The 24,464-nt window shown below is 40.8% G+C and overlaps 1 protein-coding gene across 1 annotated transcript; it reads left to right on the top strand.

Moving 5' to 3' along the window:
• The first annotated feature begins 3,088 nt into the window (after window positions 1–3,088).
• On the top strand, window positions 3,089–24,078 carry LOC5515636 (very low-density lipoprotein receptor). The gene is made up of 17 exons (XM_048722735.1): window positions 3,089–3,294; window positions 5,050–5,178; window positions 5,550–5,672; window positions 6,794–6,925; window positions 7,229–7,351; window positions 7,809–8,063; window positions 8,410–8,526; window positions 9,316–9,441; window positions 10,192–10,311; window positions 10,972–11,097; window positions 11,781–11,972; window positions 12,853–13,048; window positions 15,376–15,782; window positions 17,720–17,918; window positions 19,058–19,209; window positions 20,000–20,208; window positions 21,417–24,078. Exons 1-17 carry the CDS (start codon window positions 3,213–3,215, stop codon window positions 21,459–21,461), a joined length of 2,733 nt encoding a protein of 910 aa, XP_048578692.1. The 5' UTR covers window positions 3,089–3,212; the 3' UTR covers window positions 21,462–24,078.
• The last annotated feature ends 386 nt before the right edge of the window (window positions 24,079–24,464 follow it).

The following is a 24,464-nucleotide window of genomic DNA, read 5'->3' as shown; positions in this document are numbered from 1 at the left end:
GTTCTTTAAGTGAACGTCAGCAAATCTCTTGAATTTAGCCATGAGGTGGTCTGGAGCCATTCCATTAAGGACTTTAAATACTTTTGTACACTTGATTCTCCTAGCTCGTTTAGTGAAAGGCTCTATGTTGAGCTCTTCAAATAGCGCCATCGAGTGATCGTACCATTTCTTGTAAGCTATTATTCGTGCTGCCCGTTTTTGAAGTAAGAGCATCGTATTGTCGTGCTCTATGAGATTACCCCCCCAAACTGTTATACAGTAATCCATTAGAGGCTGTATTAGAACATTGAAAAACATTTTTCTTGCTGTCATTGACAGGAAGTGCTTTGTTCTACGGAGAAGCCCCAGGCGTTTCCGGATCTTTTGGGAGACGTATTCGCTGTGCTTAGATAAGATTTAAACCAGTTACACGCGGGGTTTGACAAGCCATACATATGTAGTTTTCTGAGTAGGATGTCGTGGTCAACCAAATCAAAGGCCTTTCTATAGTCAATGAGGGCAAGTCCATTAATCAGTCCGTTATCCATGTTCTTCAGAAGAGTATCGACGAGCTCTATAATCGCAGTCTCACAAGAGTGGTATGGCCGGAATCCTTATTGCCTGTGAGTTATTAGTTGGTGACTGTTTAAAAAAGCATACAGTTGCACGTGAACATGGCGCTCAAGGATCTTTGATAGTATTGGAAGAATACTGATAGGACGATAATTGTGGATATCCAGGTGATCTCCTGCCTTGAATACTGGTGTTACTCGCGCCTGTTTCCATATGGTAGGAAAGATGGACTGCTTGATACGTAGATTAATTATTTTACAAAGAGGCATGTCGATGGCCGGTCCTGCTAATTTCAGAAGCTTTGCACTGATTCCGTCAAGACCTGTCGCCTTACTGATCTTGATAGTAGGCAGATAACGACCGATCAAATCAGGTGTCATTTCGGGAATGGAAAAACGCTCCTCGAGTTTGAGCCTCTGCCCGACAAATGTCTTTAAGCGCTCCAAGCAGGTAGATGTTCCGGGAGGTGTCGCTCGGTACTTAGAAGCACATTGCAGAAAAACTCGTTGAATGCATTCGCTATTTCTGTTGGGTTTTGTGAAATATTCTCACCTATTTTAACCTTGGATATTGAACTCATACCTGTGGATCCCATAGCACTCTTGAGGTTTTTTCAATATTCTTTAGAACTTTCACTTGTCTCTAGTGCTTCTTGGAAAAAGCTTCCTTTTGCTTTACGGATTAGCTGAAATGTCGCGTTGCGTTGTTGCTTGTATGCACTCCAGTCAGCCTGGTTATTTGACGCACAAGCTTTCTTTAGTAGAGCATCCCGGTGCTTGATGGCCTCGTATATCCCTGGTGACGTCCACTGAGGCTGCTGGGGTCTTCCTACCCGTTTTGTCAATACTGGGGCAAAAATGTCGGCTACATCAAGAAATGTCTTGTTGAAGAACTCAGCGGCATCGTTTGGATCGTCATACATATCTAGCACACTCCAAGGGCAGTGATCAAGTTGTTCTTGGAAGCCTTCAGCATCGAAGTTTTTAAATCTGCGATAGGTGATAGTTTCATGGATACAATGATTGTTGGTCTTACAATATTTTCTTACGGTGCCCACGGGGATGTGATCTGAAAGACCTATGTTGGGAACTTTGATTTGGGAAATGTGACGAGGATGGCTGGAGTAGACATGGTCAACACAGGAATTGCTCTCTGGACGAGTTACTTGATTAACGAGCTGATACAGACCAAGTACTTGATAAGACGATGATCATGGAATTGTGGTTCTAATGCATTCACGTTGATGTCACCTAGGATTAGAATTTCTTTGTTCTTTACGTAAAGACGTTCCAAGACTGTCCCCAGTTGTATATCCCCATCAGATGTTGTATCAGGCGGTCAGTAGATCCCCACGATAAAAATCGGACAATTAGACTTGAAAGGAGTGGCGCGTATACAGTAACTCCGTGCCGTCTTCCTCCAGTTCAGTCATTCGCTTGTAGTTGAGATGTTGTGCGACATACATCAAGACTCCACCACCATGGTCTCCATTTGACGATCTTTCCTTTCAATTCTATAACCAGGAATGTGTTTCTCGCCATCATCATGCGTAGAATTGAGCCAGGTCTCCGTGATTATTAACACGTCCACGTCAGACTTTGTCAGACAGAGAAGCCCTGGTAACGAGGTTGCATATTTTATAAATAGTGAAACGTCGACGCCATATTGAAAATTACCCAGAATAGCCTGAGGACAAGGTTGGTGTTGCAGTTGAGTAGCACGTTTTACGCCCTCGATGTCTGGAGATAATGGCGCCAAATATACTGCCAGCCCGACTTCCTCAAATGCGCTTATCGTTTCTTGGCTGCTGAAGGCTTTCTTCCGGCTTGCGTGTTTCTTATTACAATGGCAATTGTGCTGAATTTTCCTTCTTTGATTGTTTTTCATTTTAATACTAATTTCGTTCCAGAAATACGCTTCTTGGTACATTTGAGGAAGCGTTTCTCTATGACTGTTCAAAATACTGTATAAGAAAATTAATAGATTTTGGCCTCATTCCGGAGGGATTAAGATATAGACAAAACATTGCACTGGATTTCCGAGCCAAATATAGAGTATAAAATCTATTTATACTGAAATTTATTCCCCTTTGCTGTCAGCACATATTTTTTAGTCGTTTACTAAATCCGTGATTACTTATTGCATGTGTTGGAAGTGAAACAGCGGAAATGGTGGTACATACATTTATTCCACAGGGGATTCTCGCTGATGGCAGAGTAAAAATCTCTTTCATGAGACCACGATTTTCTAAACAAAGACAAGGAAAGCCCGAGGCGATAGTCTATTATTGTCTCGTCTTGAATTTCAGAGAGCTTATTTCTTGCGCAAGGTATTTCGTGAGAATTGCAAACGTTGCAGACTCACCGTCTCGTTCAAATAAACAAGATATTGTGCTAGGTGTGAATTCTGAGTTGCTATGCCCTTAGATTAACAACTAAAAATTCACTCGGGGTATGTAAAATTGTGGGGGCGTGCTCGTTACGTCACATTTATTCGCGCCAAGCAACGTATAATAGAAATGCATTGCGCGCGTGTCAACATAAACATTGTAGTCTTTTGAAAGCAACGACCCTCGAAACTAGACACCGGCTTGAGGGCGCTTCAAGCGTAAACCTAAAAGAAATCACAAGAATTTAGCCCCCAAAAAGGAAGGCCTCAGCATGAGCCTTTTAGGTCCAAAGGTTGAGACCTTTCTGGCTTTTTTAATATTGGTTAATTTGTGTGGGATTTTTACTACGAACGGTAAGTGAGAATCGGTGTGTCGTGATGAATGAAATGAACTACCCTCGGCCACGTGTTGTATGGTGGCTACAAAAGCCAGTATTCCTTTCACTAGATTTACCTGAAATTTAACAGTATTCGGTCATAAACTTGCGTTTTAAGTTCAAGGCGTGGGTTTTTGTACTACGTTTTCATTTGTGTATGACGCATTTGTATTTAACTCCGATAGCCAACCGGCAAACGTTTTCAAACTCAGCTTAATCAACACAGACAGAATAAGCTTAAATTTTTGTCTCTTTCTTTCTCACTTCTGGACTAAAGGAATACTCTTAATTATTATTTATCCTACCTATTATTCTATTATTTTCGTTCCACAGAGTTCTTGATTTTGGCTTTTTTCTCTCTTTATCTATGTACTCGACGTTTTGCGTGGGGATTTTTACACAATTTTTCAGCTCCTTTGAAAACCTTTTTTTTATGAATGGTCCTTGTCTTCTAAAAATCGACACATTAGCACGGTTATACACGTACTTATTTCATTTTGATTAACAGAGCCTTGTACATTTTTGTCAGCTAGACAGTAGTGTTTTACAATTCAAATTCTTCAAAAATCCCACGAGACTTGTTAGAATATTGCATCAGTCATTGTTTACAACCAAAACTCACTATCAAGTCTTTTGTGCGTACAACTTTTATTATCTTTAATAAGCACATTTTTTTTCATCCGTTTCAGTTTTGCTACTAGCTAACCATATGAAAGAAAAGAAACTCGATTCTTTGAATTCTACGCGGTTAATTTTTAACATTTTTATTTGAGCAAATTCGCGCGCTTTTGTATTTCGATGTCAACAAAGCCTCGACGGATCTATTTCCGCTTTGAGGGCACTCTAAAAGAAAATGGGTTTCCTTTAATAATTCTCAAAATAATAGTTTGTAAAAGATTTTTGCCACAGGTATGGTGAAACCCAAGCTTCTCGCTTTCAAAGGCGACAATAAAACACCGGTTGATAAATATTCAAACTGCATTATCAAACATGTCGTAGTTGCTACATGACGAAATATCCTGCTTTTAGAATTAATACATTCTTTGAGTCCTTTTACACTTAGCAGGTATAGAATCGCTTTTTCAAGGCAGCATTGTGTTCAAACAAACTATAGCGTCGGTAGCATTTTTAATAGCGTCTTTCAAGACAGACATTATTTAAGAGGTCACTTCGAGTTAAGTGAAATAAATTTTGTGGTTATATAGGAGGTACTCCTCAAGGCTAAATTCTGAGTTGAGATTTTTGTGAAGCTCTTTTTGAAGATATAGGCCATTAAGATTATTTACTGGTTGATTTATTTTTTATCAGAACTTGAATTATTTGGGTTTCCCTGTTATTTTTAGCCCTCTTTGAATGTTTTAATGAGTGAATATTTGAGTGGGCGAGCCTGTGAACTGTAATTGGTTCTGCTGATTTATAAGCTATATTAATACAGAAATGTTTTTTTGCCTCTTTTTTTTTGATCTGACATGGTATGAGCAGTGCCTTAGTGATGAATTGTAAATAAATTGATTTAGAATGAACCATAAGATATTTGAAAATTGGGCGTATCTTTTTGTTGTGCTGGCTAGCTAGTTCATAAAATCTTTCGCAATGTTTTCACCATGCTGTTTTGTTTTTGTTGTGATAGTGCATGACCAATCCAGTGTTAGTCCTTTAAATAAGCTTCAGGAAATACTGCCTTCGCTTGATGCACAAATATAGGACTGACTATATTGTACTTGACTTCCAGCTGCAAGTAGCGGGTTCCACTGTTCCCATGGCCAGTTTGAGTGTGTCTCCGACCAGAAGTGTATAGTCCTACGATGGAGATGTGATGGAGAGGACGATTGTAGTGATGGATCTGATGAGCAAGGCTGTGGTATGTCCATGTCAATCTAAGGGGTACCCTCACAGGTTGATTTTAGTGGTACCATAGGGGTGCTCTCATAATGGATTGATGAAGAATCCAACACAGGAGTCCAACACATGTTTTTTGCTATGAATATTGCATTTTGTTTTCTAGTTGTGAAATAAATTTAGACCATTTTTAAATATATGCATTATCTGTCAACTTCAACCCTCTAAGGAAATTTGATTCTTTTTTGGCATTGGTGGGGAGACTGAAAAGATGATTAACCCATGGAAACACAGTTGAAAGACATCAAATAAATTATATTGTTTAAATGGAAACAATGCATATGAAGGAAAGCTACTCTGATCCATAACCTAATTTTTTCTCTTTAATGTCAGCGCCCAAGACCTGCCTGCAAGACCAGTTTACTTGTAGAAATGGGAAATGCATCCAGGCAACCTGGAAATGTGATGGGGAGGATGATTGTAGAGATGGATACCGATCAGATGAGAGCAATTGCGGTAAGTTGCCAAAGGCAAGGCTCAAAATAGTACCTGAACAAGTGTCGTTTTTGCAAAAACATGATACATTTCAAGATATTTAATAAAAAAAATTGAAGTATTACTTTTTTAATCTCATTTTTTCTATAAATCCAGGGCCGTAGCAGGGGGGGGGGGGGGCAATGGGGTATGTGCTACCCCTTGTTTAAAAAAATTATAAGGAAATGACCAGTAGGGGTGTGGCTGTGCCCCCCAATATTATCTTTATGTTTCTGTAATGTGCCCTCTAATATTTCGCGGCCTGCTACGTCCCAGAAATCCCTAAATAATAAGAAAATATTTTTTTAGTTCTACTTGATATTATTGGGAAAGTCAATATTCCCACACATTTTAGCTCCTATTTTTGAGGGTAAAACAAGATCTGTTCTGTCCCTTTCTTACCTTACCACCCCTCCCTTATTATGTTATCCCTTGTACAGCTCCTCTGTACCGCATATCTCTTATCATGTTATTCATTGTACCACCCCTCCCTTATCACGTTATCCCTTGTACCACCCCCTCCCTTACCACGTTATCCCTTGTACCACCCTTCCCTTATCACGTTATCCCTTGTACCACCCCCTCCCTTATCACGTTATCCCTTGTACCACCACTCCCTTATCACGTTATCCCTTGTACCTGCCCTCCCTTATCACGTTATCCCTTGTACCACCACTCCCTTATTTACGTTATTTCTTGTAACACCCCTCCCTTATCACGTTATTTCTTGTACCAGGACTCCCTTACCACGTTATCCCTTGTACCACCCCCTCCCTTATCACGTTATCCCTTGTACCACCCTCTCCCTTATCACGTTATCCCTTGTACCACCCTCTCCCTTATCACGTTATCCCTTGTACCACCCCCTCCCTTATCACGTTATCCCTTGTACCACCCCCTCCCTTATCACGTTATTCCTTGTACCACCCACTCCCTTATCACGTTTTCCTGTGTACAGCCCTTTTGTACCACCCATCCATTAATACATTATCCCTTGTACAAGTCCTCTGCACCACCGCCCCTTCTATAAGATCAATTGACCTATTACATACATACTGTCTACCATATATCTCTGACAGGTGTATTATCTCCTTTCTATATAGGCAATGTGACTTGTGGAGCTGATGAGTTTATGTGCTCAAATCGCAAATGTATATCAAGATCTTGGACGTGTGATAACCAAGATGACTGCGGGGACAACTCAGATGAGGATAGGAATGGTGTCTGCAAATCAGGTACATGTAAACAATAAATGTGTTTCTTATTACAGAAAACAGTTGAACTACCTCTCACAACTGGCCATCTGTCGACTCAACGAGCAGCCTCCTCCTGGATGTTTGACAGTGGGCGTGTTTGGCAACCAAACCGCCTCAGAACTCACAATAGCCTGCTCCTAAAAATCTTTTTGAGAAGGCTGCCTCTCAAATTTTTTTTTGCTAAAAATGCCTATATATCGAAGTTTGACTGAGAATTTTTAAGACTTTGTGCCCACTTTTGGCCAATAACAATCTGATCTTTGGTTGTTCTGTGTTTTTCAGTTCAACGGACCTGCGCTTCCAACCAGTTCACATGCTCCAATGGTGATTGTATATCAAACAGCTGGACTTGTGATGGAGATAATGACTGTAATGATGGCAGTGATGAGAAGGAGTCTCTTTGTGGTGAGTCAGAATAGCAGTAAGTTATCGGAATTCAACTGAGAAATGAAGATATATACAAAACGAGACATCTGGTGTTATTCTCCTCTTTAAAGCTGTGACCACGAATCACAAGAGCACATTATATGATATGGCTGCGTAAAATATGTAGGAAAATCACTGTAGGGAGGGTGTGAACTGCCCCCTTAAAGCCGCTTTGTCATCAGTTTACTTCCAGTCGATTTCATAACAATCTTCGATGAATTTTACCGGAAAACGCAAAAAAATATTTGAAAATTTTAAAAGCAGTGTTTCTATTGGAAGTTTCTTTGAGGGTTATGACTGATAATGGCCTGTTTAATAGCGCGAATTCCGATAGATTCTTTTCTCTCTTTGCGGTTGAGGTTTCCATCGGCCCTCTGGACTTCTGGTGACAATGGTGCTTTAACCATCTGTTGCTCATATGATTTTGTCCCCACAGCCTCTAAGTCGTGCAAAATCACAGAGTTTACATGCCGTACCTCAAGGAGAAAATGCATCCCCAGCCAATGGAAGTGTGACGGAGACAATGACTGCCCAGACAGCTCAGACGAAAGTGGCTGTCCAACGGCATCAGTGTCCCCAAGGCGGTGCTCAGTTGGCATGTTCAAGTGCAGGAATGGGGAGTGTGTGCTGGGTCACTGGAGGTGTGATGGGGAGAAAGACTGCTCAGATGGCTCGGACGAGAAAGGATGTCGTAAGTTTTGAAAAAAAAATGCAACAATAGTTGCGGTCTCTTGAGTGGTTAGCGTGAGAGAAAATGAAACAAGTAAAATATTTTGTATGGCTCACTTTAACAGCATGAGACATAATCAAATGCACATTGCATGTAACTCTACATGTAACAAATGTGAGTTAGTGTGTCTTGTCACTGGTCTCCAATGTAGACAGGCAGTTTTATTTTTCGAAAGAAGGTTAGGGGTGCAACAACTGTAGAATATTTTACTGTGTAACATCCATATATCAAACATCCTCACTAACCTAAGTTTTCTAAATAAATACTTCACTTTTTTTTGTTAGTATTAAATAAGCTGTTTTGACAGGAAAATCAAATTGCGCAAGTTCTGAGTTCACCTGTGCGAATGGACAGTGCATTACAAGCTCTCAGAGATGTGACGGCACCAGCAACTGCCGAGACAGCTCAGATGAAAAAGCATGTGGTATGTACTTCTTTGCACGCATAGCCATACCAGGCATTGAATTATTCTGGGGGCACAATACAGAAACATTAAGAAAACAATGGGGGCACAGCCACGCCCCTACTGGTCATTTCCTTATAATTTTTGAAAATATTAGGGGGGGGGGGGGTAACCCCAGTGCCCACCCCCTGCTACGGCCCTGTCACGATAATAAATCTTTAGCCTAATAAATAATCCTAATAATTTTTATCCTAATAAATTTTTATCCTACTTGCCTGCTGATTGAGCTCAGATGTATACCCACTTATATTTGCATTCTTTCGCCCAACAGTCATATTATCTGCATTTTAAGCCACACTCTTGCTTACAGTGTGCTGTATGGTTAATTTGCGTGCAAGATGTATTCTTTCCATTCGCTGGATTTACTGGGTTCCGTCATAATCTGAAGAGCACTGGAGACGTTTCGTTGTCTCGCTGGTTGGCTAGTCTAGCTGATGTCAATCAGATAGCACGTTTTTTTTTTCGCATTTCGAGCTTCCTTCACAAAACTGTCAAGGTGTCCTTGTGTTGTGCTGTAAGGCTAGTTCGTGTGCCTTGGGTATACAGCGGCGTAGCCAGGATTTTTAACAGGAGGGGGCCTGAAAGGCCCTTTAAAGGCATTTTCTCCTGTATTTTAGATAATGTCTCATACATTTACTGTATTTTTGGCTGCTAAAAGGGGGGAGGGGGCTCCTGGCTACGACCCTGGTATATCTTTTTAATTGATTTTTCTCACTCTATATCTCACATTTTTTGCTGTGTCTCTTTTAGTCACACCACCACCTTGCATGCCTGGTGAGTTCAAATGTCAGAGTACCGGCCGGTGCATTCCAGAGTCAAAGGTTTGCGATGGAACGAGGGACTGTCAGGATGGGGAGGACGAGCCCTTGAGATGCAGTAAGTCAAAAGGGAATAGAGGACAAGCGCTCAGATATAACGTGACTTTATCGGTGGCGCGCGATCAGGCTTTAAAGCCGCATTGTCACCAGTTTACTTCCGGAGGTCCGACGGAAACCTCAACCGTTAAAAGACAAAAGAATCTTTTAAAATCCGAGATATTAAATAGGCCATCCGCTCTAAATTATCAATCACATACTCAAAGAAACTTCCAATAAACACACAGCTTTCAATATTTTGAAATATTTTTCGCGTTTTCCGAAGAAAAGAGATTGTTACGTAATCGACCGGAAGTAAACTGGTGACAATGCGGCTTTAAGCGGCAAAATAACAGTAACAAAAAAAAACAACCTATTTAGCCGTTACAAACGAAGCAAGAAAGTTTTTTTTAGAAAGGGTTTATTTTCATTTAAATTATATTATTTTTGTCTTTCTCTGGTGTGACGGGTGCAGTAATTTCTCTGTTTATTTTGGCTTAAACTTGCCACCCAAAAGGTCCCATGTTCTCTTAGCGCACGTTCCCAATAATATTCCATAGGGAAAATACAATTACTCCCTGTTACATACGCCAAATCTTCTGCTTCCATTAGAATAGACCAGTATTCACTAACTCCCTCGTTTTGATGATGAATGGTACCAGGCTTGTGTACATAGAGGGTCCGGACCCCGCCCTGCGTTTTCTCTAGATACGCCCCTGGGTCATGTCCGCCACAGTTTCATGATTTCATCTTATTTCCTCCTGTTTTCCAGACATAGATGAGTGTAAGGATCACAATGGTCACTGCAGCCAGAAATGCAACGACCTCACCTTGGGGTACAACTGTAGCTGCTTCTCAGGATACAAATTGCAGGGCGCACGCCTGTGTGTCGGTGAGTCCAAAGTCCTAAAGAGTCCTACTCGGCCATACCTTTGATCCTGTTTTTTTTTTAAATTTTTAAATTTTTTTTTAGAACAGTTTATGCAAGAAAATCTTGAAATAACCATATTTTATTGCCATTTTTCCGTATAACAAAAACCGAAACCAAAAATATTTTAGCAAGTGATCTACGTCACTTAATTGATTCTTCTAGCTTCTTCTGCATTCTTCTAGCTTGCACAAGGACTCACGTAATTAATTTTCAATTGATTTACTCGCGTGAAATTTACACTCTACGAATGATTGAAAATATCTCCCGATTACTCGGTTGAATTAGCCGATGGAAATGGATGCTTTGTGTGACTCGCCATTGAGCCGGAGCATAAAATGGCGGCGTGATTGGCCTTGTTTAAAGCCTCATTGTCACCAGTTTACTTCCGGTCGATTACGTAACAATCTCTGGTGATTTTTAACGGAAACTGCGGAAAATATTTAAAAATTTTAAAAGCAGTGTGTCTTTTCTTCGAGGATTTGACTAAAAATTTAGAGCGGATGGCCCGTTTTATAGCGCGGATTCTATCAGATTCTTTTGTTTTTTGACTGTTGAGGTTTCCTACGGACCTCCGGAAGTAAACTGGTGACAATGCGGCTTTAATGCTTGCTATGCTTCTAGATATCGACGAGTGCGCAGAGTACGGTACATGCAGTCAGGTGTGTGAAAACCTGAAGGGAAGCTTCAAGTGCAGCTGTCTGCCAGGCTACCGAATTGACGGAGATGGCAGGACGTGCAGGGCAAACGGTAAGGGATGGTTTTCATGCGACATAAGAAAAACGATAAAGTTAAGCACTTCTGAGAATGTTGCGCAGACTTGACGGGGATGGCAAGACGTGCAGGGCAAACGGTAAGGAATGGTTTTCATGCGACATAAGAAAAACGATAAATTTAAGCACTTCTGAGAATGTTGCGCAGACTTGACGGGGATGGCAAGACGTGCAGGGCAAACGGCAAGGGCTAGTTTTCACGCAACCTAAGCATAGCGTAAGTATAAGCACATTTGAAAACAGGACACAGATTTAACGGAGAAGGCAAGACGTGCAGGGCAAACGGTAAAGAATGGTTTTCATGCGACATAAGCATAGCGTAAGCATAACCACGTGAAAACAGGACACAGATTTGACGGAGATGGCAGGACGTGGAGGGGAAACGGAAAGGGATGATTTTTACGCGACATAAGCACAGCGTAAGCATAAGCACGTAAAAACAGGACACAGATTTGACGAAGATGACAAGACGTGCAGGGCAAACGGTAAGGAATGGTTTTCATGCGACATAAGCATAGCGTAAGCATAAGCACATGTGAAAGCAGGACACAGATTTGACGGAGAAGTGTGGGTAGATTACGTTTTATTGCTTACAGTAATTGGTGGACAATCGCATATTGTGTTAGACAGCCTATATTTCCATCTCTTTTCATTGTTCAGGCACCCTTCCCTCGTTGGTATACTCGTCCCAGTTCTCCATCCGCAATGTCACTGTATCCGGGGGAATATCCCAAGCTATCGTCTCCGGACGCAAGGGTGTGGTCGGATTGGATTACGACTACAAGTCCAACTTGATTTTCTGGACAGACGCAAAGGCTGAGAAGATTAACCGCGCTAGGCTGGACGGATCAGGTAAATTTGTGCTGATAGAAAAACGGGTGGATCCCGTTCATTCTAACATTCAAGAGAAACAGAAATGAATGTTAAAGTTAGTGGGGGTCAGTACGCAGTTCCTACGAGCTACAATTTGATTGGGCAAATGAACAATATCCGCACCTCGACACAAAGAACGAGAAGAATAGAGACAAAAGAACTCCTTTGTAGAACAAAGATAATAGGAGACAAAGCAGCTGCGTACTTAATCGTTAGTGGGGGTTTCGTGTTATCCGAGTAGAAATCTCTAGGGAACTTTGCCGGTTCGATTTAGCAGAAAGTTCGTGTAGGCAGAGTAGAAATAAGAAAGAATTAGTATTTAGGGGTCCTCCTAAAGCCAGATCGAGTTAGCGGGGAGTTTAAATGACATAAAATTAGTCTCTAGGGAACTCGAAGGGCAGTTTGTGTTAGCAGGGAGCTCGTGTTATCCGAGTTGACTTATTGGGGGACCCAATGTATTGCCCTAACTTTAGACACGATATTCCGGTAATGTAAAATACCGTTATTGGAAGCTGCTCACATAAAAGAGCATTTACGGTTCAGAATGGATTGACCGCAGACGAAATTATATACCCCTCGGCTATGAACAAGGGGCATCAAACGTAAGATTCTGTGAGTTTTACTTCGGACTGTCTGACGCCTGTCTGACTGTGCTTGTACGATTATCAGGATCTGGTACAAAGGGCATAAAAACGTAGGATTCTGTGAGTTTTACTGTTTGGGGCTGTCTGAAGCCTGTCTGACTGTGCTTGTACGATTATCAGGATCTGGTACAAAGGTCACAAAAACGTAGGATTCTGTGGGTTTTACTGTTCAGCTCTGTATGACGCCTGTCTGACTGTGCTTGTGCGATTATCAGGATCTGTTGAAGAGATAGTAGGTGACGTAAAAGTCCCTGATGACGTCACGGTGGACTGGTCCGGAAGAAAGATTTATTGGACGGACGGAGAGCAGAACATGATCGAAGTTGCGGAGCTGACCGGGGCTCACCGCATGACCCTGTTCTCCTCTGGACTAGACGAGCCGCGCGCTATCGTAGTCGACCCATCAGCGGGGTAAGTTATGCCTGGTGCACACTAGTGACATAACGAAACGACATAGGCGTGAATGGTTCGACAGAAGACCGACATAACGTCAGAGAAATACGCATTATGTTCATACCGTTATGTTGGGCTCAACATACGAAAATAAAAGCGTGCGCGCGCCCATCTCGTTATGTCACTAGTGTTCTCCAGGCATTAGATGGCTGACCTCGTGTTTAACTAAACATGGTTTTGTTGTGAATACAGCATTAGACCCCGTCTCGACGTATCCGTTTTCGTTTGAAAACGCAACCTTTTTGTTTCGTTTTCAAAAACATCTGCGTCCACGCGAATCGTTTTCATTTTGATACGACCCGTCCCGACGAAAACGCAAAAACGACAGAAAAACGATAACAAGCTGTACAGCCCATGCGTACTCGCGCGCCAAGTGGACTGCACCTTAGTCATCACGCCATCGTTTTCGAAAGGTTCCGTTTTCGTCCGTCCCCACGGCTCCGAAAGGGTATCGTTTTCAAATTGTTTCACTCTAGAGATCGTTTCAAATTGTTCCGTTTTTGATCATCGTTTTCGCGTTTCCGTGTGGACGATACCCGTATCCGTAACAAAAAGGTTGCGTTTTAAAACAAAAACGGATACGTGGAGAAGGGGTCTAATGCTGTATTCACAACAAAACCATGTTTAGTTAAACACGAGGTTCCGCTATAAAAGTAAAAGCTCCTCCCAACCCCGGGCTGAAATTTGCAATTATAACCAGAACACTGCCACGCTAGCTGTCACAAATTAAAAGTCTTATGTAAAATTGCTTATCTCTGAGTCTAAGTCGGCTGGAGTGAAATTATTTTTGCACAGGTAACAAGACAGTTGTCATAAGAGATTGATAAATTAGTTATCTGCTCTTACTTACGTTTTCGGTGCAAAATTTTGAATTTTGCGCTTTCCATAATCTAGCGCACCTGCATAAATTATTCTCGCGCTGTGATGAAAATGCTCGTATTTTAGAGCGCACACATCTTGGTATAGCATTATTTTACGATAGATAGAAACATTTTTAGATGGACAACTCTAGGAATGATATTTATTTTGGTTTAGAATATAAAATTTGAATTTAGCGCTCAGAGCAATTTCCCTGACATGTTCACTCATTGACGGCTGATTGATAACTGATTGTTCTTGAGCCCGGGGGTGGGAGGAGCTTTCCCTTTATAGCGGAACCTCGTGTTTAAAGCACTATTTCATTGTGGCAGCGGTCAGTGTATCGGGCTGTTATTTATTTCAATGGATTACATGGACTATAAGAAATCTAATAAGAAATCTTTTGTCATTTTAATAATTATTTAATTAACAACGGATTACACCATTTATTTTTGCCTTGTTTTATCTTTGGGAGAAACAAAAGGTTTTAGTTTTATTGACCCATTTTCTCCTGTACCAGCCTTAGCCGGCCAAATGTGATAAGTTGTATCAATTTCTCTAAATTAGTTTTTATACAAGTAGAACCTGCTTTGCCAAAAAAAAACAAGGTTTTTCTTTGCCTGATAACCTGCCAAGTTTCTCATTGTGCTGAATTCTTACTAGCTAAATGATCACTAAGTAACATGTACAGTACAGTCTATTCAGTTGTGTTCTTGGTTCTGTCCACTCTTGGGAGATTGAGATTTAAACCACTTTAATTAAACCATCTTTAAACTGGTTTAAAGTGCTGGTGTGAATGCGGTATTAAAACCTTTAGATATGGGAAAGGAGAGCTAACTTCAGTGGAACTCAAATATAACAAAATGGAACTCAAACATAACAAAATGGCAAGGGAGCGAAAAATAATCCTTGAAAGTCACAAGAAATAATTACATATGCACACAATTATTCCCTTCTTTAAAAAGACAACAACTCGATTTTTTTTGTCTGTGTGCGTGTGTGTTTTTTTTTTCGAGGAGTTCCTTTTTTATTGGTCAAGTGGCCAAATGGGTAGAGGGGCTTTATTTGGCTGACCCCCCTCCCCTCTCCCCATGAGGCAACATAAAGAGAGCAAATCCCCACGCGGCCACTAGACTATATGGGGTATTATGTTTTAAGATTATTTTTTTATTTCATCAGTATAACTATTTGTAATTATCTAATAGTGCGCTTTGATTGGCTCGTATTAACTTAATTGATAGTTTGATTGCATCGTCCAATAGCGCGCTTTGATTGGCTTGTACGAACTTGATTGATAGCTTGATTGCACTGAGGTTCAGTACGAATGTAATTCTTTAGAATGCCATAAGAATGTTATTGCTTTCAAGTGAAAACAATAATTAAGCAGAGGTTGATCAATATTCTTTAACATCATGTATCACCCCCAGGTATCTGTACTGGACGGACTGGGGATATAACGCGCGGATTGAGCGAGCAGGAATGGATGGCGACGCGTCTACTCGAACTATCATCATCAGTGGTGAACTTGGCTGGCCTAACGGGCTTACTATCGACTACACTATAAAAAGACTCTACTGGGCTGATGCCAGGCTAAAAAGGATCGAATCGTCACGATTAGACGGCTCGGATCGTCGCCTAATTGCAGATATCGCCCCACAACACCCATTCGCTATCACAGTATTTGAGAATTATTTGTACTACACTGATTGGAATAGGGATGAGCGCGCGCTCCGGAGGGTTAACAAGTTCACTGGTGGTGAAAGGACAATCGTGAAAAGGGTGCTATGGCCGCACATGGATATACAGGTTCTACATCCGCTCAAGCAACCATATTGTGAGTTAAATTACCTTTCCCCTTCTTACACACACTCTCCCCCCCCACCCACACACACTTCAAACCCCTGCCCCCCTGGTGAATTGGGCGTATCTGACTACATCCGCTTCAAGCAACAATACGGTGAGTAAAACTACCTTTCTCAACATGAGCACACGTGCTATCCTCCTATCACAACCAGTCCTTTGATGCATTTGGCAAATCTGCGCTTGTCAGGGTCCACCTTGACGTGTGAGAGCACAGGTAGCCCAAGCGTAATGTTAGTGAACTGCTATGTACTATGGGGCTTATAATATAGGGGGTACTTATAACTCCAATGTTTTTAAGAAATTCACAATAAAATTGCCTGAAACTCATGGTGGTTAATCCGTGATGTCCTTGATGTTCATGTTAACTTTTAAGAATCTTCCCTGGATTAAAAACTCTATATTATAAGCCCTTGGCTTGGGCTACCTGTGGTGAGAGGAGTAGACCCGGACGTGAGGATTGCGTTCTACTCTTTACTTTCTCGTATCTGTCTCAAAAGAGCGACACCCTAAAATAAGCGCAGCAGTCGTCACTTCACGAAAAAACACCCATATCTGTTGGCTAGCTCGAACAGAAACTGAGACACTTTCACTCATATCGTGAATAAGGTGTCTGAAATCATCGGTGGTTATTTGCTATTTAAGTAGTCCGCTGTATTTTCAAAAAGAAAGCTATGAGTGGCGACATGACGGAAAAACCCTGAATATGCGCACTTCGAAGAGATGAAGAAAGAAGATACAATTTCTTACAATGGCCATAATTTCCTTGTATTCCGGACTGAGTTTCACTTTTCAAAACACATATAACATGAGGCAGAAATGCACATTCCCAGATTTTGGCTTTATAAGATAATTTTTTCTTGATCATCCTTGCGCTATGTACCAAAAGGGACCAAAAGCTCAAATTTCAATGACACTTTACAATAAGTCGCATCAATTTAAAAAAAAGTATCATTTGATATTTTGTTTGATATTACTCACTTAGTAATTAGGGGAATTTTCCGCCTTATTTGATGTGAAATGGGCTTATTGGAAACGTCAAGTCATGTTTTTCGATATTTTTCATAATCACCGCGGGATTTCTTCTTGATCACCGAGTAAATACCGATCTGTCACATCCCAACTTCCAGTATACATACATGCTTGGGGCAAAAGTATAAAGCTTCTTTTCGTAAGATGCTTTTATAATTTGTGCATTTTTCTAGTGCATATGAACTTTTTTTTTGAAAATACTCACCTGTTAGCCGGCTCTCCAATGGGTTTATTGGGAAATTTCTTATTACGGTGTTTAGAAATTCCTGTGGAATACAATAATTACCGAATCGACCTACTCAAGAAAACAAACTTGTTTTTGTTTTCACTTATTAAAATAATTGTTAGTATCAATTACCACAAGTATGTTATAGTCTGACACACCCCTATACAATTTGTTGTTGTCGTTTTTGTTTTGACTCTTCCTAGCTTCGCATCTGCACGCCTTCTCACCATAGCCATGGCCATGAGTTATAAAACTGTCAAAAGTCATGTTACCCTCGTGGCTCTGATACCCAGGGTACCTCTTTCAACTGTCGAATCCGTTGTATCGCGACCCGCGTTTTTCAAAACACGATTTGTTTTGGTTTTCTGTTCCGTCATTCTGAGCCAATCAGAGTCTCGCTTTGTGCACTTCCCTGGCTATCCTCTGAACGAAAACCAGACAGTGTCGCGACAGAAACCCAGGTAACTGCACTCGGCGAGAGATGGCAAGAATCCGATTGGCTTAGAATAATTTGACTGGCGGAACAGAACATCCAAAAAAGACAAAAACAAATCAATGTTTCGAAAATGCGGCGTCGTGGTACAACGGATTCGACAGTAAATAAAGTTTATTGTATTGTATTGTCACCATTGATCGTCTCTGTGTTGTTCTAGTGCCAAATCGTTGTGGCGATAACAATGGAGGCTGCAGTCATCTCTGCCTGCTGGCCGCTGCACCACGCAAATTCTCGTGCAAGTGTCCAAATGGAATGAATATGTCGTCGGACGGGAAGACCTGTACCGGACAGCCCATTACCGGACAGCCCACCCAGCCTGCCACCACTAGCACTACGCCTACAACAATGCCTACACGGTAAGACCTCAAATTATCCCTTGTTTATGTGTTTAGTAAGGAAAAGAGTGACCAGATCAGATGTTTAGGTAGATTTCTGCTCGCAGGCGTTTGCGTAAAAATCTTTTATTTTTTCTTTGGATTGGACACATGAACAGTTTGATGTCGGAATCAATTAGGTGCGGCACGGCGCTAAGATTGGCCGCACCAGTCGTGCTGCTCGGGAAAAACATGGCATCAGTTCAAACATCGAGCTTATGATGTACGGAATCAAATATCACATTTTGATTTTTGTGCAATAGAAACCTCAATTTCAGTCAACTTGCTTCTTGTAATCTATTAACCGCGACTCGTTTTGTTTGGATGACTTCTCCCCTCACCGCCTAATTGGCACAAAACAACAAGAAAATGCCTTTTTATGAACAGCGTAGCAGTTTTTGTTTAGCATCGCTTTTGCAACTTTTTATGTTGCGCACTAGTAGGGTGACTTAGCGCAAAAAAAGGCTGTTTTGTGCACTTTTTATAAAAGCACCAAAACTATGTTCCTTAGGTCAAAGAAAATAACTTGGTTCAGGGGGGTGCCAAAAATCTAAGATTCAGGGGGGAGGGAGGGGCAATTTTGTCATTATCAAGAAAACAGTGATTTCTCTATCAGTAATGACATTAGAGCAACCAAAAACAGCTAAATGATACTCATTACACGTTTACATAGTGTAACGATCTGTTTTTAAGATGTTTTTAAACTATTTCACCCCCCCCTGAAAAAGTTATTTACTTGACCTAAGGGACATATGTGCCAAGTTTGGTGCTTCTACTAAAAAGTACACAAGTGCTAAGCCACCCTGCTACACGCTAAAAAAAATCCCCGCAAGTACGAGCCTGAAATCGTTTAGCCTGAAATTATGCTATCCACATTTGAACACGAACCTGCTAAGGATAATTCTAAAAAATGTCAGGTTCTTTAATCACGGGTTTTACTTTGTTTTCAAAAACAACGATTTTCAGTTTTTGCGGAGTTTTTATGTCGGGCAATGTGAATCCCCCGATGTTTTTTCCCCCTATTATTTGGAGTAGCTTAAATTCTACTTCTAACAATAGAAGACTTCGTCTGCTCCTAGTACTAAACTTTTGCCGTATCTTTGATCCCTTTGTATTTACAGTAAGCCCTCGACAGCTCAACCTTCCGTGTCTACCACCAAGCCCAACGACGTGGTAAAAACGCATATGACAAGCGTGGTCACCAAGCCCAAGCCGACAAGCATTCCTCCTACCACAGGGAGCCCAAAAGATGGCGTACTTGCTAAACGTGAAGGTACAATCAAGTTAAATTTGATTTCTTGCCTAAGGGCCTTGGGATGTATGATATTGCCTTACCGTTTACTCGGTAAAACGAGTTAAAGTAATTGAAAAATAGGCCAAAGTTAATGCAAGCAGAACATTTGTCTCTTCCGCACCCGCTGTCACATGTCACACAATGCATCCCAGCCAACAATAGCTCTCGAGTTTGACCCTGAAGGTCTCACCGTCTACAAAAGAGAAATTTTAAAACGAAACAAAACAACCTCAGAATGCTTGTATCATTCTGTTAATCATGAGAATTAAGGGCGCGTTTTTTCCCCTTTCATTCTGGAATGGGAATGGTTAGTAAAGAATGTTCAGAATGCATTCGAGGCTTTCTGCTACGGGTAGCAGAATGGGAGGAATGGCCTCCATTCCATCCGGGATGGGAACGCGGGATAAACGAACTAACGCTTTTTCTTTTCTAATCATTCTCATTCCGGAATCACGAGTAAAAATATGCACCCTTAGTCGGTGGATTGGCCAGGAAGTCATGAAAAATCAGCCAGTTGGTCGGTCGTGACAAATAAGCCAGTCGGTCCATCAGTTGGTGAATCACTCACAAAAATTGGACAGTCTGTCGGTCATTTAGTCTGTCATTCAGCCAGTCAATACAAATCAGTTAGTCGGCGATGACAAATCAGTCGATCAGTCAGCCAATCATGGTGGTTAGTATTTGGAGGACCTCAGAACCTTTAGGAGTACCAAAAACCCTAGGTGCTGTGGGCTGTATGTGTAACTTATCTCCATCCGTCTTTTCCCAGGTAATAAAGATACTGGTGGCAGTAGTGTCCCACTGAAGGTCATCATACCAATAATAGTCGTTCTCATTCTCCTCGCGATCCTGATTGGCGTTGGGGTCTGGTACTGGCGTAACCGATGCGGCTATCATAAAGCCAGCACCATTAGTTACTACAAGGACATGTCGACCAAGCCACTGGAGGAAGACTTCGATGACAATGAGACCACCAAGGTGATTAGTTAAAGGGGTAGTGTCATGATATTTTATGGGCCACGGTTTACTACGCCTCGCTCCTCGTAGCCAAGACAGGCGTGACAGTAAACGAGTGATGCTCGAGCCCCTGGCACCTAGAGTAACAGTTTACTCAATAATCAACTGAAGCTAATAATTAAAGGGGTAGTGTCATGGTAATTTGCCAGGCTGACAAAATGGCAGCTGACTCGTTAAAGGGGTAGTGTCATGAGGTTTGGCCGTGGGCCACGGTTACTCGATAATCCACCATTAGAGGAGAGACAGGAGCTATCAATTAAAGGGGAAGTGTCATGAGTTTTCCGTGGGCCACGGTTTACTCAATAATCCACCATTAGAGGAGAGACGGAAGCTAATAATTAAAGGGGTAGTGTCATGAGTTTTCCGTGGGCCACGGTTTACTTAATATTCCACCATTACAGGAGAGACGGAAGCAATCAATTATATAGGGGTTATATAGATATTTTAAAAAACGTTGCCCAGAGCGACACGCGAATCGTTTAGACCATAACGTGACTTCGCCATGATACATATGAAGTCTAAATATGTTGCTCTGTCTTCAAACAGGCAGATAACTCACTCCCCCTACACATTAGAAACACCGACTGTCTCAACAAATTTAAATCGTCTTTAAAGACGTACTTATTTTGTAAGCACTACGACAATTGATTAGTTTTAACCATTAGAAATATAAGTAGAATAGAGTAGGATGTTTGTAAAGCATTGAGATTTTTATAATGCTATATTAAATTATTATTATTATTATTATAAATGTTTGAAATGCATTCGAAATCATTTTGCTTGTAGAATATTGGAAGGTGAACAAATCTTCCCAGACTGCCTCGCGGTCTTGGCGCGTACGCTCTAATATAGACAACGTTTCTTGAAATAGCTATATATTTCGTGGGCCAAGGTTTACTGAGATCCCTCTCTTTTAATAACCTTACGTATGAGATAGTTGTCAAGTTTTGTCATTGAAGATGGCCCCACGGATTATGGTCCCCATCGGCTCTTATACGTCCACTAGTGCTTATGGGTTGATAATTTGTAAACTGCGTGAAGCAGTCCATATCTATATATATATATATATATATTGATAAGTAAGTAGCATGGAAGTTAATCACTATTAAATCTATTGCTATTTTGCTTCACCATTTTTTTTTTGTGACGTGGCGTGTTCTCTATTCCAGGTATTTGACGATGGCGGGCCGCGATGCAAAGTGGAGTTTGCGTAAGATAATAAAAACGACCTTAACGTCTTTATTTGGGACTTGGACCTCTCCCATATGGTACCAGGTAGGCGATTGTGGTCCCCGAGGTCCATTCCAACACGTCGTGGATCAGCACCAACGTGAAGTTGGTCTAACAACCAAGTGCGCCTTTTCAAGAATTAGAGGCTACATAGGCAGATCCAGATATTTTTTTACGTTTTCTCTTCACTATCAGCTTTCTTCCTATCACTCATAATATTTATGTGATGGCTACAGTCATCATGATAGCTACTCCTGTGACTAAAACTCGATTTATTCTCCGCTTTAAAGTTTCATTCAAACGTGGAGTATTTTTTCTGTAGTCATCAATTTTAAAGCGGTCTTGCTGCTACTAAAGCTAAATAAATTGGGTTGTGTAGATAAGCCTTAAAAACAGAGTAATAAGCACTCGAGAACGCTCGAGATAAATTATAAAAGCGTTTGCATAAAATAAACTATAAGATCAAAGACTTAAATTCAGGTCCTCAGAAAACACTTATAAAAAGAATAATTTAAAATAAGGTAAAAACATTTTTTCGCTGCTGTGCTTCAAAATGTGAGAAATAAAAAAAAAATATCATAATTCCCTTCCGTTAACAGGGTAGCGTGACACTAGCGTGACATTCTCTCGTAGCGTGACACTAGAGCGGGTTCATTTGGTGTTTGTACATAATTCATTGAGCATGCGCAGGTAGCATGCTGTCCAAGAATCGGGCAAGCGCTAGGCGCTAGTCTCTCTCGCAAAGGGCTCTCATTGTGGTTAATTTTTTGTCGCCTCTTAGAGTTCATCTTCATCTTTCAGTTCATCAAAATGTTGCTTCTTCGAATTCATCAGATCATTAGTCGCAACCTTCATTTGGCTCAAGAAGACACAATAAAAAAAGAGGCGCGAAAACACTGACCATACAGAGCCTTTTACTGAAAAGCATGACTTGTTGTTTGTAAGGAACAATCAATGATTACTATGCGACGCGCGCTAGCGTAGTCACCTTGATATCTTTGTAAAGTAAGCCATTGATAATACGAGAATGTGTTATGACAAGAACTCACTATACAGTCAGGTAACAAAGAAATGCTTCTGTGTGCATCAGAGCTCATATTTATTAAGATCGTCTCAAGCAAAACTGTAATCCTCGCTATCTGATTGGCTATTTCTCCTAAAACTTTGTCAAGGTGGACACGGTAGCGCTCGTCGCACTGTTACGCTCCTAATAGCTAAAAAATAAGTTTAGTATAAATATTTATCATTAAGATTATTTATTCGTAAATGTGTTGAACGCATGACCCTATAGGATAAATTAAATAAGGCGCTTTAAAGCTTTTTGGATTGCATATTTTTGGATGATTTGTAAAACGACTGGAAGTATTTTTGCAGTTTTGAATATTTTGCCATTAATAATTTTGCACAATAAAAAGCTAAAATAAGTTAAAATTTAATAGCTCTTTGCGTCTGCGGATGGGGTATTATTTAAGGTATGTGAAACATTGGCTAAGCTTAACAACAGAACTTTGTGAAGCCTTTCGCTTAAAAAAACAACGTTGCCCTTTCAGATAACTTTTTTAAAATTTCTTGCTAATATGCGCTAGCAAACGGTATAAACAAATGTCGCTGAAACATTTAGCTGCTTTGTCTGTGGTTTTATAAGGCTTACGCGATAATCGAAAGTATTTTTCTCTTTGAATGGTATAAATATTGTATGGATATGATAAAACTGCGATTCGTAAATGTTAAAAATTATTTATAGCATGTAAGACACTGGTTTTGGAACCTGAAATATAATGTAAATTTTCAATATAAATACATGTCTGTTATTTCGTATGATCAGAAAAAAGCATATGAAGGGATCAAGAACAACAACAACAACAAAGGCATGCTATCGGAATGCTTCTCCGAGTAATTGTCTCGAATTTTTGAAAGAATTTCTTAGATGTGCATGCCCCACTCAACCATTGCATCGTGTTAACCAAGCTGTGCGGAGAAACTGTCATATACTTAACATTTCCTTTTGAAATAGATCGTAGTTTCAGCTCGAAACATGGCCCAAGCATATGCACTGGCAGCACTTGAAGAACGCGGACAGCACAGTGAATGAGAGTTACGTGAGGTTTCCTGTCCATATCCAACATGTATTTATAACAATGGCGACACTGACTAATGGTGACTGTTTTCCTGATGGTAACACTAGCTGTTTTCGGTACCTAATCACCTTATTCTGTCGCTCTGTTCATTGTTCTTTCCTTGGCTGATACCAATCAAACAATGGCTTTGTCAAGTCATTAATGCACAACCGCTGTAAACCATTTCACTCCCAAGCGGAGACAAAATCAATTTTTTCTCCAAACTATATCGATGTGCAGACAGGGATATTTTACTAAATTGATATAAGCTGCAATAAAGAACATTAAACACAATTCCCAACCCTACCCCTAGGAAATGTACTTTACTCTCGAAAGGAGAATCCCGTTTTAATGTGGTGGTAGATGTGCGCTTGTGTATGTGCTGGGCCCATAACCTATAATAGATGTGTGAATATATTCGTATCAATTTGTAATTATCTGGATAATGATTCTATATAAAGTAAATAAAAAGAATATATCTGAATTGTTTATATTTATCTTTAATTGATCCACATCCAGCCCCATATAAAGTCTTCCAATAGTGTTTCTTTTGTGTCATTTCTAATATTTTCTGACGTAGCCAGGTGACCCCACCTACCCACATCTCTATCCAATTTTTTTTTTTTTTTTTTGGGGGGGGGGGGGGGGTGAACATCACAGGTTTCTCGTGCACTCGCCCCAACCTCTCTTTTTACCATATAGGAAAACGACAGCTATTGGAAGATGTGATGGCAATAAGATACGGGAATAAGATACGGGAACTTTCCTGCGTGGGGAAAGGCACTCAGGCGTTCCTTAGTAATGCCCCAGATTGCACTGAAATCATTGACGACAACGAGGAGCAAACTGGTTTTACGAGCTTCATTTTAA

The sequence above is a fragment of the Nematostella vectensis genome, chromosome 15 (genome assembly GCF_932526225.1).
Source record: "Nematostella vectensis chromosome 15, jaNemVect1.1, whole genome shotgun sequence".
NCBI classification, from domain to species: Eukaryota; Metazoa; Cnidaria; class Anthozoa; order Actiniaria; family Edwardsiidae; genus Nematostella; species Nematostella vectensis.
This window is presented reverse-complemented; position numbering and strand designations above follow the sequence as displayed.

Excerpts from the sequence above, each read along its gene's own strand:
- LOC5515636 (XM_048722735.1), top strand. The coding sequence starts at position 3,213 with ATGAGCCTTTTAGGTCCAAAGGTTGAGACCTTTCTGGCTTTTTTAATA. Across the intron at positions 9,442-10,191 it reads GGACGAGCCCTTGAGATGCA|ACATAGATGAGTGTAAGGAT; the intron begins GTAAGTCAAAAG and ends CCTGTTTTCCAG. Across the intron at positions 19,210-19,999 it reads CGTACTTGCTAAACGTGAAG|GTAATAAAGATACTGGTGGC; the intron begins GTACAATCAAGT and ends GTCTTTTCCCAG.